This window comes from Anabrus simplex, chromosome 1 (genome assembly GCF_040414725.1).
Source record: "Anabrus simplex isolate iqAnaSimp1 chromosome 1, ASM4041472v1, whole genome shotgun sequence".
NCBI lineage: Eukaryota > Metazoa > Arthropoda > Insecta > Orthoptera > Tettigoniidae > Anabrus > Anabrus simplex.
In genome coordinates, this window is record NC_090265.1 from 28,968,435 (window position 1) to 28,986,780 (window position 18,346).

The window sequence follows — 18,346 nt, forward strand, 5'->3', positions numbered from 1 at the left end:
TTGATTGATTGATTGATTGATTGATTGATTGATTGATTGATTGATTGATTGATTTTTTTCTTATAACAAAGAATGTATTATTTTGCTATACAGTAATATTCTTTCATTTGCTGCTAATTATTTAAGTTACCATATCTGTTTAAAATAGATCATTACAGAAGTTTTATTTTGTTGGACAAATATGGATATAAAGCAAGATCGTTGAATTCTCCAATTAAGTAACAAAGGCTGCCTACTGAATATTTTTGAAAATATCTTTATAAATATTGATTAAAAAATGCAACCTGGTGTATAATTTGAATGAAATTTTGGAGGAATTTAATATACTTATTGAAGAGATAATCAACAAATTCTTTACTACAAGGCACCAAAGTAAAGCAATCCAACCTCACACCCCTTCTCTAGTTTCAAACCTCCTTACAATCTCTCCTCCAAGTCAACTCTCAACAACCATCTAGCACAGCACTCAGTTAGTTCCAACGCTCAAGATGATTCTGATGGCACGAGATGGGCGGGGAGGTGAGTGGCTGGATGGGCCCGTACTTGCTTTATATACTTCACGTATCTATTTATGCTTACAGTTTTGTCTCCCCTTTTTCAGGCCCACATTGTCAATAACATCAACATGACCAGCTTGTGGAATTCATCAAAAGTCCAGCTGTCTTTGACTCATTTTATGAAATTACTTGTATAGTCTATGTATACAATTTATAATGTGTGCAATAAATTCAAATGCTAGCTCATCAATATCAGCACAAACAGTTTATTTTATAAGCCAGGTTGCATTAAATCTGTGCTGTCCATGGACACAGTGATGCAGTTAAAAGAATATATGCAATATTTTGATGTTGTGATTTATGTTATACTCATGTGCAGGTTATTTTTAAGACTTCATTAATATTATATATTACCAAAGGTTTTATGACCATAACATATGAGTAACAACACAGTAAAGGTTTCCACCTATTCAATACAAAATATATTCACAATATTTTAAAATTACATGGAACTAGTTTCGACCCAAAGGTTTTATGACAAGACGTCAACATGTGCGTTGTAATAAGGATGCAAAGACTTTTATCAAATAGTTGAACTTTGTCCTTACCGGTACTATATTTTTTATATTTGACTCAAGATGTCCCGAAAGCAGGACGAAACATGTCTCATTATTACAGCTTAATGTAGACATCTCACAGTATTGTAAAGGTGGAATATTTGACATAGGGATTTCACAAGTTAACACTTATGACAATACAGGCTCAAGCATGGAGTTTATTATATGTAATATTTACCCTTTTTCATAAACTTTTCTGTTAAGTCCAATGTTGTGAAATTCTTGTTGAGTATTATGACATGGAATCCCTCAAACATTTTTAGGTATATTTCTCTTTTCTTAAACTATAATAACTTATAGGGTACCGGTAATTATGTTATTTGGACTATTTGTGCAACTAGTATAATTCTCACATCTCTGTACATGGAAAGTAAATGAATGCTGTTTTCAGTATTTGTATTCATTACCTAGGACAGCGTTTAGAAAGCCACATTGTGGTAACGTTAAGGCTAGTTTACACGACAAACACCAAGTTTTGCAACTAAGTTTTGGTACTGGCTTTTATTTGTACGCACATGCGTGAATTGCAATTGCAACACCAAGTTATGACCTAGCAACTTTCAGCTACAGTACTTCCAAATTTTTTCAAAAATTAACTAGTAGTTTCGAGGTCATAAATGTTTTGATCTGTTTCTTGGTTTGCATAATGAAGTGAGAAGAAATAGTGGAATGTCTCAACGTGTAAGTATGCAGTTCAAATGTGTTCATGGGATTTTTACAACGTAAATTTAATAAATACAAACAGCTACTGCACTTGAATCTATTCTGAAAGGAATTAATGTGGATGGACTAACAGCTGATCGACTCAGAAAAAATAAATTCTACATGAATGGTGAATAGGCAGTAGTGGCATGGAAGAAATGTATAAACCAAAATTTCCAGAGTTCATTATTCAGTCAATCAGTCACCACTATCTGCATTATTTAGGACAGTCACACAGTTGTTTACCTAATCCTTCTTTAAATCATTTCAAAGAACTTAGAAATTTATCAAACATCCCCCTTGGTAAATTATTTCAATCTCTATTTGTCCTCATGAATTCCAGTTTTTTTCTCTGCATTGTGATCTTTCCTACTTTTAATACACCACTCAAACGTATTCGTCGCCTAATGTCATTCCATCCCATCTCTCCACTGGCAGCTTGGAACATACCACTTAGTGTAGCAACTCGTCTACTTTCTGCCAAGCCCTCCCAGCCCAAACCTTGCAACATTTTTGTAACGCTACTCTTTTGTCAGAGATTACCCAGATCAAATCAAGCTGCTTTTCTTTGAATTATTCTTTTCCAGTTCTTGAATCGAGCCGTTCTGGTGAGGGTCCCATACACTGGATTGATACTTTAATTGTGGTCTTACCGGAGACTTATATGCCCTCTCCTTTACATCCTTACTCATCATCATCATCATCATCATCATCATCATCATCATCATCATCATCATCATCATCATCATCATCATTTCCCATTATCCAGCTGTAGCCAAGTAGGGGCATATATGGTTCCTCCCCACTTTCTTCAGTCTTTCGACCACTCCTCCTCCAACATCCAGGTTTCTTTCCCTAATACTGCATTGGATTGTGTCTTTCCGTCTCAATCATGGTCATCCGCAGCCTCTCCTTCCTTACATTTGCATTTCTATCACTTTTTTTTTTTGGCATTCTTTCATCACTCATTTGCTTTATGTGCCAAACCATCTTAGCCGGCTTTCTCTATTCTATCATTCATTTTTTCCACTCAGACCAACGTTGCTAACATAACAAGATAGATATACATATGGCGTTTGATTTAATGACACTCTATTCATTGAGGTTCCTACATATCATAAACTGATATAATCTCTCCTCATAGCAGCTCCAACCAGTACACTTTTGCAACGGTTATATCAGAGAGTATCTTAAACCAATCAACTTACTGAAGATACATCTTAACATTCACCTTTTCTTAACCTATCTTTTAATGTTGGAACGTATAATATAAACAAAATTCACCCTATGACCTACGTTAGCAGCTACCGCAGCAAATATATGCTGACTTTCACAATGAAGAGGATCCATTTCAGTTCCAGACACACGCCGTTTTTAGAACTTTATATCGATACAAATACTTTTTTAGGCAAGATTTTAAATTAGTCTACAATAATTTGAACATGTGCTTGTACTTCCCAATATCATAATTTTTAACCACTGTTCCATAAATTTTAATATCATAACAAATCTTAGCTCAATTCTTATGAACTATAAATGTTATCGTCTTTTTAAAAATGTTTGTTTTAAGATTAGTTAATATGCTGATGATGCCCAATAAGAAGGGCGAAACATGTCCATAATATTCAGATCTTTTATGTCTAAGTAACCACTTAACATGGTACTGTATGTATTGAATAGGTTGAATAATAAATGTATACATTTTATAAATTAAGTGAGATCGCTATTTTCAATACGGACCAAAAATGAAAGTGATGACTTGTAATGAGTTAGCATATTCCCTAAACATGGCTTCTCTCCAATCCTTTTCAGCGTTTCTTCATTAGTGATTTTGTCCACGCATGGAATTTTCAGTATTTTCCTGTAGAACCATATTTCAAAAGCTACTATACGTTTCTTACCAGCCAAGCTAATAGTCCAGGTTTCACTACCATACAACAGTACACTCCACGCATATATCTTCACAAGACATTTCCTGAGGTTCATACTAATGTTTTTGCATGTAAAGAGCTTTCCTTTTTTGTTGACCGCTATTTTAGCTTGGTTAATCCAGCTGACTATTTCTCTTCTACTTCTTCCATCTGCTGTTATTTTTCTACCAAGATAAGTGAACTCCTGTACATATGTCAACTGCATCCATACAATATACAGGATGGTTAAAATATTGCTAAATGATCCACTAATAGGATGATGTTGATGCAGCGATGTAGCAAAATAAAAACGCTACTATCACTGACTACTTATATGTATTTTCATTTAACACAATTACATCATGATAACATGTACAAATATGTACACAGTAATTCTTAATTGATCTGTTGCTGGTATCGATGTAACTGAACTATTACAACTCACTATATAACATCAACTGAACTGAACTGACGTTGGTAGATGCAGAGTGGGTCTCTGCACTTAGGTGGCTATGGCTGGTCCGTTGTCCAACAGCTCTGAACTCTGACCGGCCAACCGAGCAGAGGAGGGGTGGCCAGAACTTTACTGTGGCTCTACGCCTCTGCGTCTGCATTCGGGAGACGGGAGAGGGCTGGACCTCACAGCTGGTCCCAACCGTCGGCAGTCCTGAGAATGGTTTTCCGTGGTTATCCATTCTCCTGCACTAAGGCGAATGCCGGGACAGTTCCTAGTATAGGCCATGGCTGGCGACCCCTCACCTTTTCCAAAAATCTCCTTCACCGAACAAATCTCCCGGCCTGAGAGACGCGTCACCGTGTAAGAGGCCCGCCTCCCCCTTCAGGGCTGGAAAGAAAACATTTTAGTAGTAGTAGTTACTGAACTGAATTCATACAAAATATCCAGTAGATTACAACTGACCTGCCCTCATGGTGTTGATATAGCTGATTTATAACAGCTTGTTACATAACAACACTACAGGTCCAACTCCACTGACAACTGGACTTAATTCTCTCTCTCTACCAGCTATGCTTCTGGCTAATTCTGCTTTCTTACAACATGATATTAATACAAGATACCTGGAAGGTATACAGTTAACATCCAGAAGTCCTTGGTAAGTTCCTGTTCTAGAATTATCTTGAAACAAGTTTGTCATTACATTGTATTACCAAAGGATAGCTAGAAACACCTAGAATACTATATGGATGTCCTGGGTTCATGAAGGTTCCAGAGCAGTCATCATCAGTCATCAGTGATCTGCATTTAGGGCTGTTGCTCAGGTGGCAGATTTCCTATCAGTCCTTTACTTAGCCTTTTCTTGAACGTATTCAAAGAACTTGGAAATTTATTGATCATTTCCTTTAATAAATTATTCCAATCCCTTACTCCTTGTCCTATAAATGAACTATTTCTTATTTACTTATGTAAACACACAGAAGTTTCCCAGGCAACTTGGAACATATGGAAGATTATTTACAAGTGTTAAACATAACCTAACTTATAATACATGAGTTATATACCAGGTGTATGCATAGGTTTTTGCCAGTTTTTTTGGTAAAGAAAACACGTAATTTTCAAGGGAAATTCATTTTTTGTTTATTCAAAATATTGGCCATGGGCTTCTACATACTTCGCCCATCTTTCAGGTAATTTAAGAATACCATGCCAGAAAAACTGCTTGTCTTTTGCGGTAAACCATTCGTTGAGCCGTTTTCAAACTTCCTCGAAATTGCTGAAGTGCTGCTCTGCGAGCGCGTGCCCCATTGATGTGAAGAGGTGATAGTTAGATGGTGCCAGGTCGGGGCAGTACGGCGGATGTGGAAGGATGTCCCATCCAAGCGATTTCAAGGTGTCTTTCACTGGTTTTTCTGTGTGAGACGGCACATTGTCGTGAAACAAAATCACTTTGCCATGTCTTCTGGCCCATTCCAGTCATCTTTTGATCAATTTGTGATTTAAATTAATCATTTATTGGCAATAGCATTGTGCATTAACGGTTTTGCCGGGCTTCAAGATTTCATAATACACAATACCACTACCAGAGCACGCACTGTCTTCCACATTGTAATCACCACGTTTAAATTGTCAAAACCATGTCTCACATATTCTAATTGATGGAGTGTGTTCACCATATGTTTCAACCAGCAAACGACGACTTTCCACAGCCTTTCTCTTTTGATTAAATAAGAATAGCAATGCTCTTTTTCAGGCACAAATGTCAACATGATCACTAAACGATACAACACAGACGCTAGTGTTTGGCGGACTCAGCTTATGTGTGTTGGTAGGTTACTGTCTGGCGAACAAACTGACGTATGTGTCAAATTCATATTCTGCGTACTGTTCGCTGGTGCCATCTCTTAATGAAACCGGAAAAGACTTATGCATACACCTGGTACACATTATTAAATCTAAATACATAACCTAGCATATAACATAATTATGAAAAATTGTTTTTTAGTTGTATCAAGGATTGAAGACTTTCTGTTTAAGGGCACATTTTGGCTTCCCTTCCTGTATTTGACAGTATTTGCTCAGTCCAAGGTGATTTGCATCACATTTTATGCCCAGGTAATTTTCAGTTAAAGGCAAGTTTTCTGCTTAATACAAGACTGGTTTCACTGTATGTTCTTGTCTGTACAGGTGGCATGGCCCTGATTGCTGGAACAGGCTCCAATTGTTTGCTGCTCAATCCTGATGGTTCTGTCCACCGCAGTGGAGGATGGGGTCACATACTGGGAGATGAAGGTGGTGGTAAGTTCATTTTTGAGCTGACCAGACACTATTGTATGTCACTAGCTTAGAGCTTTGAAATCTTGTCTGTGCAATTAAAGTACATACATACATACATACATTATCATTATAGACTGTTATGCCTTTCAGCGTTCAGTCTGCAAGCCTCTGTGAATTTACTAAACGTCGCCACAATCCTCGATATGCAACTAGTGTTGTGGCCTCATTTAATTCTATACCTCTTATCTTTAAATCGTTAGAAACCGAGTCTAACCATCGTCGTCTTTGCAATTAAAGTGAGAATATATAAAATGTTTGTAAGATAAAGTGCTGCGGTCTCCCCTCAGCCTAGTCGCCCTGCTTAAAGAGTACAAAATCTTATTGAAGGAAATTCTTTGTGTGAAGCAACAGGGGAAGCTAGAAAACAACTTATTTCATTTGAAAGAGAGTCCAAAAGGGGTCACTGGATCAGAACTGAGGCACTAATAATAATGATTCAACCAAGGCCACTGAACATTATACTGTAATATACCTGCCAAAGAGATTGCACATCGGCTACTCATATACAGGAAACCAGTCCACAAAGGTAAAATGTCCAAACTACAAAGAGAAGGTTATCAAGACAAATTACATTATACAATCATTCAGCATGCTGGAATTAGACAAGGCTATAAAACAGTGCAAAACTGGAAAATCAGCTGGTTTGGATGATTTATTTTATTTGTTTATCATATGGCATACATGAAAATTATTTATAATTTTACATCAAGATTACAAATGTAAAGTGCCTGTGATGTCCCTAGGAAGAAGTCTGTTAATTCACCACTGTAAGATGTTTGTGGGCATTCTTGAACTAGGTGCCTGACAGTCTGTCCTACAGCACCACACTCGTAACATGGTGAAGGTCTTTTCTTCCACTTGTACAGGAGATCCCCACATACACCGTGATTGGTCCGAATTCTATTTAATTTTGACCAGATCTTTCTAGGTTGAATGGACCCTGGCATCTTCTCAGTTATGCAGGGCATTTTTGAACTCTCTGGACGGGCAAATAATTTTCAATCATGAGACCATCTCTCAGCCAGATTAAATTTATTAGCTACAAGGTTCTTCGTTGTGTGGATAGGTGGATGTCTTGTACGTAATCGTTTCACATGTTGATTGGCAAAGTCACCATGAATATGTATTTGTTTGTTGGTTTGGATCTTCCGATATTCTCTTATCAGAATTTTGTATCGCTGCAAATGAGGTGGAGGGATGTGGCTGAGAGTAGGGAGCCATTTTGTGGGAGTTGACATAATTGTTCCTGTAATCATGAGCATGGTGTTATTCAGTTGTACATCTATTAATCTTACATGAGGACTGTTTATCCACACCAGAGCACAATACTCAGCAACAGAATAAACTAAACCTAAAGCTGAGCAACGGAGAATAGTTGCACTGGCACCCCAAGTGGTACCGCATAATTTCCGCAGGATGTTGTTTCTTGTCTTCATTTTGGCAGCAGTCATTCGTAGATGATCTTTGAATGACAGTGTTCTGTCCAGTGTTGCACCCAAATGTTCGGGATGTCTGTTGTGGGGAAGGAGGGTGTTATTAAAGTAAACTGCAAGTTCCCTTGTTGCCATTTTATTGTTCAGGTGGAAACAAGCAACTTCAGTCTTAGTTGTACTTGGTTGAAGTCTCCTCCATTTTCAGAAGTAGTCTCCAAGAACAGAGAGATCATTTGTCAGCATCTCTTCTCTTCTATTAAAACATGGATCTCTAGCAGCAATTGTCCAATCATCAGTGTATCCAAACTTCCTGGATTTTGTGGAGGGTAAATCTGATATATACAGGCTGAACAAGAGTGGGGCAAGCACTGATCCTTGAGGAAGTTTGGATGATATCTGAACATAATAGATTAAACACTTTGGTCTAATAAGAAAGCTCTTCAACAACTGTATGAGCAAATCCAAAGATATGGAAGCAGAGTAGAGTAACAAGAGAGAGCTGACCAACTGCAGAAATCACTAGTAGAGTACAGAATGGAGCACAGTTTTATCAAGTTTCATTAAGATAAAAATTAATATCTGCAGGAGCTGCTTGTAACCAGTTACCGCGTACAGTCTAGAAACCTGCATCCAACCCCCAAAAAATATCAGCAAATACAGGCAGTGGAAATTAAGTTCTTAAGAACTATGATTCAGAAAACAAGGAGGGACAAAATAAGAAAAGCCCTTAGTGAGATCTGTGTCGAAGCCAGGATGAAATGGTTTGGTCATCTCAAAGGAATGGACCCTCAAAGAACAGATAGTGTGTGGTTTGAGAAGGAAGTCAAGGGCAAAAGATCAAGAGGTTGGCCAAGGAAGGGATGAATCCATCAGATTAGAAATGTTCTAGCTGAACGAGGTCTGGGTTTGCAGCTGATGATGGAAGAAGACATCTACATGGACAGAAGTAAATGGAGAGCGCTAATTCACCACACCCAGGAAACTGGAGCTGGTTCAAGATGATGATGATGAGTAGAGTGATTGCTCTACTGAAACCTGCCAAAGAAGGAAACCATTCAAAGAATTTCACCCCAGTTGCACTTCTTTGTTGCCTGTATAAACTCGTAGAAAGAATTATCTTAACACTTTCAACACTATGCAGGTATGGGATACGGGTGAACTGCTTTCCTGGTTGTGGATGGTGCCCGTATGTGATACATGTGTTTATTGGCAACTACATGTATCCCATATGATTTCCGTCCCTTGCTTGGAGGTAGTAGCTCGTCTACTGTCCACTAGAATTGCAGCAGTTATGGGGGAGTTCAAACCTAAACGATAAAAAGTGTAGTTTCTCCTTGTCGTGACCTCTACCAAAGTACTGAGTGCGCCAAATCTGTGTTACTGTACAAACATGTCCTCACAACAGCTCAATGATATTGATATCTTGGATATTTTATCGCGAGAAGTGGGTTCAGAAAGAGATGACAGTTATGAAGACTCTGCTTATGAGCGAGATAACATATCAAGTGATAGGTCAGGCAAGATTTATATTTGTTATGTCACTTTCGAATGCAAGTTTTTAGCTGCATTATTTTTACTCTAAATACAAACGATAAAAAATACTTCAACTCTCCACAAATTTGGACTTAGGTTTTTGTTTAGACGAAGAGACACAGGCTGATGATTCACCTGTACCACAAAAAGAAAGTAGGTAGTGGTGCAAGAAGTGCAAGGTTGGTCTGTGCATAACCCATTGTTTTCAGAACTACTATACCATAACAAACTACTCCTAAATAGGTAAATTCTGTATTTCAAATCTAATTGTGTTTATTTGTGGCTTAAGTAGCCACAGTGAATGATTCATTTTTATTGTTTGAGCAGGCTTATTGGTATAACTTGAATGTAAAAGTGTTTTCTGTACATTAGTTTATGGTTTTCATAAGACTGGTATAATTAAATTACATTAGAAATATATTTCCTGATTGACATCTTCATTTTAGATGGCTGATACCTTCATATGATACAAAAATCAGGTATCTACTATGTTTTGATGTTGTGCAATAATGTATTAAAATTCAGGAAAAGACCTAGTTCACTGCCAGGGTCCATATTGAAATATGGTAGTGTTGAAAGTGTTAAATCACATCCTACTTGTGACTGATGCTGTACTCCACTCCTCTACAAACTGGTTTTCATCGTGATAAAAGCTGCTCTGGGCAACTGCAGAATATTACACAGTTTATAAAGAATGGAGCTGTCAGGTATCAGCACCTGTTGCTATTTCAAGATGGATGCAGTGCTCGTGGCACAGGCCAGAGTGAAATGCAGCGTTCACCGTAGTCTCAGTCTCATGTATGGTCGTGACAATGTGGAAGCTGCTGATGTATGGGAGGTGCTGAGAGCATGGCTGGTATGTCTGAGTGTCGGGAAGGTGTCACTCATAGGGTCAGTTGTGCTGCAATAGCACTTTCTGGCCCAGTAAGGAAAACAATGGCAAACCTACTTCGCTCCTCACTTTGCCTCATTTTTGCACTGTCGTCTGATTTTGTGATTTTTTTTGCAACAGCATAACCCTTGGTGGTGCTATTTGAAGATCAAACCAGCCTCTGGGCTGATAACCTAACAGACTATAAGACTCTGTCAGCTATTACTGGTTTAGGTCTGCAGTCTAACCAAGGATATCAAGCAAACCAGGTTTATCATCACTCTTCTCTGGAATCACAGGTAGTTAGTGGACTTCCAAGGGCAGCACAGTCGATGGAGAATGCTTACCCCAAGGAAGTGTGTTGACCCCAACTCTGTTCAACATACATGTCATGAAGGTCTAAGTGATATAGTATGTCCTGTGTTTCAGCCTGGTGGATATTGCACAAATTCGTGAAGATCTAAGTTAACCCTGATATAGTGTAACCTTTGTTTCGGCTAGGTGGACATTACACAAATCCATGAAGGTCAAAATTTACCCAGGTAAAGTGGGTCCTATTTTTCAGCCTGGTGGATATTGTACAAAACTATGAAGGTCTTACCCTGATATAGTGCATCCTGTGTTTCAGCCAGATGGATATTGCACAGAGCCATCAAGGTCCATTTTGTATGAAAAATTAAGTTTACCCTGATATAGTGTGTCCTGTGTTTCAGCCTGGTGGATATTGCTCAAATCCACGAAGTTCTAAGTTTACCCTGATGTAGTGGGTCCTGTGTTTCAGCCTGGTGGATATCACACAAAGCCATGAAGGTCTATTTTGATGATGAAGACAATTACGTGAGGGCACCGTTCAATACCGACTTTGTATGGGAAGCAATCAAAAGACATTTCAAAGTAGAAAACAGGTTAGTTCTTGTGCATTTCTGTAAGAGTTCTCTGTGTTACATATTTTACTAATGTCATGAAACCTTGCCAGTCCCTACTTTCTAGTTATATTTTCTCATTTCACATGTGTTTCAAAATTTCTTTGTAGTTTTTCCTATTGTTTCTTGCAAAAATTCAATCTATTAATATTGTGGAAAATAAGTGGTATTTTCCATGAAACTTTGTAAGGTTCTCTGGCAGAAGTGTCTTCCTTGTGAAGATGTAATTATGATGTTCAAAATGTGTAACAGAACAAAGAGTTCTCTCTCTTCTTTCCTTACAGATTTCAGAATCATTTCCTCCACTGAGGGGGTAAATACCCCATCTGTTAGCCACTCGAGGGAGTGGAGTTACATCCTGTCACTCAGGACCTTGCCAGTAGCAGTGCCCACCTAGTCAACCAATAACTTTGACCTGTTGTTTAAATCTCACTGTTTGTGACTGTTTATTAAGAACATCAGAGTTGACAGCGCTGAAGGATGAGGGACAGTAGTGCACTGTAAGACCACAAGTTAGTAGAGCTCTTGTTGATGAGATTTTCTTCTCTATATTCTAAAGAGAATTTCTCCCATATGCATAGGATGATTAAACCAGATGGGAAACTGACAATTCCAAACAGCAGCACTTGTATTGCAAAATGAGGTCTGAGATATTTTGTCACTGAAAAAATAGTATGATCTTGCTTTCTTTCTCAGTACTGTTAACAATCTGGCCTGCAGCAATTTCATAGATCAGGAGATGATTCCTTAGTCATTGGATAGCAGTCAAAAGTATGTGGTGTGTCGAAGAATTAAAAAAAAAAAATATCCCTCATGTGAGATAGAAGAGTAACTGGGTATGCATTTGTTCAGTGGCATTGTGTACTTAAAATCTTTGGGTGTTCACACAGAGCTGATACTACATTAAAAAATCCAATGTATAGGCCTAAGTTGCTCCTCAGTCAGTCAATAGATTAACAGAAGCTCCGTTAGATTGTGTTGCCTCTTTGGCACTTTTGATTGCTCCAAAGCAGTTATAGTAGCAGGAAGAAAACCAAAATTTGATTTGATGTATAAAAGTTGACCTGAAATGTCAGAATTAGACATTAATTCCTGGGCTAGTCCAATTTAAGCAGCTTCTCACCTATCAAATGAATCAATGATACTTTTCACAATGTTGAAATTCTGGCAGCAATAGTTGCAGGATTCAATCCAGGATCCCCATCTTATCAAAATGGAAGAAGGTGGCAAGGGAATGTCTGTAATGATGCAACACATGAAGGGGCTTTCAAGAAGACCTTCTTGATACACCCGATCAATTTATCAACCTCACTGAATTGACTACGAATCTCTTCTGCAACTCTGTGTAAGGCGTGAGTTAAACAAGTCACATGTTTATTAGAAACATTTCACCTGGACCATCTTCTCCCAAAGTTCCCACAATGACATTTGCAGTATATCTTCCCATAGAGTCTGTAGTTTCATCAACTGATACCCATATTTTCTTATTTGCAACCCATTGTCTGATTTCTTGCATAGTTTTTTTCGTAGCTTTGGCTGATGTAGTCCTTTCTTAAAGTGGAAGGATCAGGACGAGATTTCTGGTGTATTTTTCTAAGAATTCATGAAATTTTGGATGATTAATCTTATTTAAGGGAATACGGGCGAGTTGGCCATGCGGCTAGAGGCGCACGGCTGTGAGCTTGCATCCGGGAGATAGTGGGTTCGAATCCCACTGTCGGCAGCCCTGAAGATGGTTTTCCGTGGTTTCCCATTTTCACACCAGGCAAATGCTGGGGCTGTACCTTAATTAAGACCATGACCGCTTCCTTCCAACTCCCAGGCCTTTCCTATCCCATCATCGGTGTAAGACCTATCTGTGTCGGTGCGACGTAAAGCAAACAAAATAAATAAATAAGGGAATATCAGCACAAAGAAAGGCTGTACAAAGTTCTTCAAAAAATGGTGAATAAGATTGGTGAAATTCTCCTAGGAGAATTTGCTGTAATATCTTTCCATTTTCGATTCGTTGTACTCCACGTTTGTGTTTTTCTGTTGCCATATGCTGCTGAACGTTAAATGACTTCTTCGCAGTTACTCTTACATTGCACGGTTTACAATACAGTATTTTACCATCTCTCGAGAACACTTTCTCACCATATTGAGACACGAACTGTTGTAATTTTACTCGAATACTTTGCTTCACTTTAGGCATTTTTTCTGAACTATACTACACAGAATACACACTTCCAACTTCAACAAGATTCAATAACCTCTGAGACATACGAGATTATGAAGGACAGGCTTAAGTTTTTTTTCTTTTCTAGTTGCTTCACGTCGCACCGACACAGACAGGTCTTATGACGACGATGGGACAGGAAAGGGCTAGGAGTAGGAAGGAAGCGGCCGTGGCCTTAATTAAGGTGCAGCCCCAGCATTTGCCTGGTGTGAAAATGGGAAACCATGGAAAACCATTTTCAGGGCTGCCGACAGTGGGGTTCGAACCTACTATCTCCCGAATACTGGATATTGGCCGCACTTAAGTGACTGCAGCTATCGAGCTCAGTCACACAGGCTTAAGTAGCTACCTGCTCACTGTTAGGCAAGGGTAAAGTCCATATTGTGAATTCCACAGAAATAGGGGAGAAAGGTAGGTTCTTACCATTTTTCAGGAAACAAAATGTGATGTGTAATTCTGAGAAATACAATAACTCAGTTGAACACAGAAGAAAGAAACTGAATGAGAACAGGTTTTTACTACCTGAAAGAGTGAAAATATGATGAATATGACCATTTACTATCTAAAATATGCTCTGTAACATAGAAATGACCATTTATGCATAACTAGGACTTAGCAAAGTACTATCATTCGATTACTATTTTCATAACAAGCATTCATATATATTTAAGGAACTTATCAGTCTTACCAAAAAATATATGCTCCATCATGAAAATCCTAGCCCTACTGTTTAATGTTAATTGAGGATGATTGCAGGGTTTTACTTTCTTTTAACACTTTCACTACTAGCTCGTGTTGTGGCCCAGCTGACAGGTGAGTTGTGCATCATTTCAGAAGAAGAAGAAGATAAAAGAATGAAAGTGATTAAAATTGAAGAAGAAATAGGAGGAAAGATTATCATCTTCTCCCTCTCTTTCTTCAGTTGGAAAACTTGTGTGGGGCTCTAAATGAGTATACTTCTCTACGGGAGCCGAGGTGTTAAAACAATAACGACCACTACCAACCCAGTTCTAGAAGCATGAGCTCTATTGGCATAAAGCTCCATGTAATTGAAGAACCTGATGGTCATTTTCCCTCATTTTCTCATTCTTTTCTGTGATCCCTTTTAACAGGTTCATGCCTTTGTTGGTGTTCAAAATGTTGTGAACTCTTTACGTTTTGCAGAGAACTTTGCCCCGCGTCTTCAGAAGAAAATCTCTACTGTACACCAGGAAGTCTTCTACAATAATAAGGGTTTGAATTTTAGACTGTTTTACCGTTGGAGCTGTAGTAGTATGCTCGTTTGTCACCAGGTGGCTCACTGTATGCTGGCACAGTGCTCCAAGCAGGAGCTGATGACACCATTAAGATGTTCTATCACACCGTGTGTGCGCAGGAGTGACAGAGAGGACATCAGACGAATGTGGTAGAAGAAATAAATATACCAGAATAGAATAGAAGAGAGATGAATAATGAAAAGAAAGTAGTGGAAAAAACTAGAGGATGATGCGAGGTGGTGTGAAAGAGAGGGGGTGGGTGGGAGGTGACACACCTTATGAAAGTATGACAATTAGCACAGAGCTTGGAATGAACCAGCTGGTGATGATAAACATACGAATTTGGAAAACACCAAAACGAAATAACAGTATAGAAAGGACAAGGAAGAGAAATCCTTAATGGCTGGCAACCACATATTTCTTCATTGATAGCTAGTGTCCGTGTTGAAATTGTTAGGATTTTTACGTATTTCCACAGCTTGCTGTATAATCCTAGACCTGCAGTGTTTAGTGTGGGTAAGAGCTCAAACATCTTGGAACACGACATCATGACCCAACGATAGGGCGTGCTCAGCTAATGCTGACTTGTCTGGCTGGTTGAGATGGATATTTCTTTGATGTTCCTTGATGCGAGTCCTAATGGACCAACATGTTTGGCCAGTGTATACCTTGCCTCAAGTACAGAGAATTTTTTACACCCCAGGGTATAATAGTGGGGACAGTTTGTCTTTGCTTTCACCTAAACTGTGAGCAATTGTAGTGACGGTGCCAAACGCAGTTTTTATCTTGTGCTTGCGGAGGACCCTGGCAATTCAATCTGTGGTACCATGAATGTAAGGCAACTAGGCAGTTCCCTTCACTTCTTTCTGTGAGCTTTCCTTAGTTGTCCCTCTGGGATGCAGGGCTCTATGAATCTGTACATCATTACATACAGTGAGCTACCTGGTGACGAAGGAGCGTACCACTACAACTACAATGCTAAATCAATCCTAACCACTCAAGCCGGTTTGACGTGTATGTGTACAGACCTACAAAAGTTAAGCCAGGAGGGGTTTGATGTATACCTGTACGGACTAGGCTAGCGATGTTTTAGATGTACATCTGCATACCGTCTGTTGGTTTTCATTGTGAACTTTTAGCACGGCTCGCAGCACAGGGTGTCATTCTATACAGGGGGAGTATCTTCTACTGTAATGCGGTATTGTGTTGGCATAAAAAGAATTTGTTTCATCAACGTCGATCATTGGCGGCGTCTTCTCATGTTCTGTATTTAGGTAATGCAGCTCTTGAACGCATATTAGGTGAAAGTTGTGATGAGAATAATCCAAGTGATAGTGAAAATATTAGTGATGATGATTATGCTCAGAAGGAAATTACATGTGATGTACACATACATACATACATACATACATACATACATACATACATACATACATACATACATACATACATACATACATATCCCACGTCGTTCCATCTGAAGCGATGGGTCAGCAAACGAGGCTTCTCCACCAGTTGCGGTCCCTGAACTTCTCTCCTTCTTCAATGCTTTCCAAAGTATGTCCTCTCTGTTGAATGTCAAACTTCACCATGTCCTTGTACCTGAGTCTTGGTCGCCCTCTTGGTCTTTTGTCTTCAAGTTTTAGATCGTACATTTTTTTTGGTAATCTGTTATCACCCATGTGTCGCATATGTCCATACCATCTCAGTCTCTGCACTGTTATTTTATCCTGCAGTCTTACAACTTGAGCCTGCTTGCGGATTTCCTCATTACGGACTCTGTCCCTCTATGTTTTGCCGATCATGCTACGGACAAATTTCATTTCTGCTGCCTGGATTCTACTAACATCTTTGTTTCTCATGGTCCATGTTTCGCAACCATAGGTACGTAATAAGTTTCATATATGACTCTCTTACATTTTGTTGGTATTTTCTTGTTCCATATTATGTCTTTAACTATTTTGTAAAAGTTGCTACCTGCCTGAATTCTGTGGGAAATTTCCTTATCTATAGAACCAGTATCAGAGATAATACTTCCAAGATATTTGAATTGATGGTTCATCTGTAGCTGTTTCCCCTCCATTTCAATGTGTCCCATTGGTTGCCCCTATCTCTTCATGACCATAACCTCACTTTTCTCTTGGCTGAAGATGAGTCCATATTCTTTAGCAGATTCTGCCCAGGAGTTTATTTGCCCTTGAAGATCTTCTTTAGAGTCTCCCCACAAGCATATATCATCCGTGAACAATATAACTTTCATTTTCTTATCTCCAATGGTTTGGTGAACTTTTCTCTGAATCTCGTTCATCACAGTGATGAAAAGAAGAGGAGGCAGAACACCACCCTGTCTTAACCCAGATTTTATATCAAAGGTTTCAGTCATTCCTACAGGTGTTTTGACTTTACTTCGGGTATCTTCATACAAATTCTTGATCCGGTGTATCATGTCATCCTGTATTCCAATTTTCTTCAGTGCTTCCCACACCTTCTCTCTACTCACTGCATCAAATGCTTTCTTGACATCCAGAAAGGCTAACCACAAGTCTCGGTTGTGTTCATAGTATTTTTCCATTAACTGACGGACTGTAAAGATTAAATCAGTTGTTGATCTCTCCTTCCTGAATCCATACTGTTCTTCAAAGAGGTTCTCTTCAATAAGGGGTCTGATTTTACGCTCTATAATTCTTTCATTAAGTTTACCAACTTGAGATGTTAAAGTGATGCCTCTATAGTTGGAACATTTCTTTCTGTCTCCTTTCTTGAAGATTGGAATTATGATGCCTGTTTTCCAATCGACTGGTACGTCCCCTTCTTTCCAGATCTTACGAAAGAGTCTGTAGATCCAATGTTTTCCAGAAATGCCCATTGCCTTGATCATTTCTCCATTAATTTCATCAGCCCCTGCAGATTTTCCAGTTTTGATGTATTTCCAGGCATATTCTACATCATTCCATGTTAATTCTAACCTGTTGTCAGAGGCAGACTTGCAGGAGGTAGTACCAGTACTGTCTTTTTGTGTAGGCTGCATGCAATTCACATTTAGTAATTCATCAAAGTAAGTCCTCCAAGTCTCTTTGATGTTCTCATCTTCAGTGATCAGATTTTCATTATCATCTCTTAGGTGTTTGGAGTGTTCTTTATCTCTTTTTCTATTTTTCATCATCCCATATAACATTTTCTTATTACCATTAACATCCTCTTTCAATTCATCACTCCACTTGTTCAACCACTTCTCTCGTTCTTCTGTAACAACTTTGTTTGCTTGTTTTTTAGCAACCCTGTATAGTTCCTTATTATGATCAGTCCGGTTCTTGAAATATTTTCTGAACATGTTGTTCTTGTTCAGGACAGCAGTTCTTGTTCCGTCATTCCACCATGGAGTTTCCTTCCACTTTCTTGTGCCACTGGTTCGTCCACAAACCTTCTCAGTTATCATTACTAGATTTTCTTTCAGATCCTTCCATTCCTCCTCAACTGTTCTTTCATCTGTCTTTGGTATCACTGTTTTGATGTTTTCTTGGAACTCTATTATTCTATCATTGTTCTTCAGCTTCCAGGTCTTGAGTTTCCTTACCTGTGTGGTTCTTACTTCTTT

At 38.7% G+C, this 18,346-nt stretch overlaps 1 protein-coding gene across 1 annotated transcript in view; it reads left to right on the forward strand.

The window, feature by feature from the left end:
• The window catches only part of Nagk (N-acetylglucosamine kinase), a 259,336-nt gene that overhangs the window by 223,229 nt on the left and 17,761 nt on the right, over positions 1–18,346 (forward strand). Inside the window, exons 5-6 of the mRNA XM_067155983.2 lie at positions 6,368–6,478; positions 11,136–11,259. Of these exons, the coding sequence (XP_067012084.1) occupies positions 6,368–6,478; positions 11,136–11,259 (235 nt within the window). The remainder of the gene's footprint in view (positions 1–6,367; positions 6,479–11,135; positions 11,260–18,346) is intronic.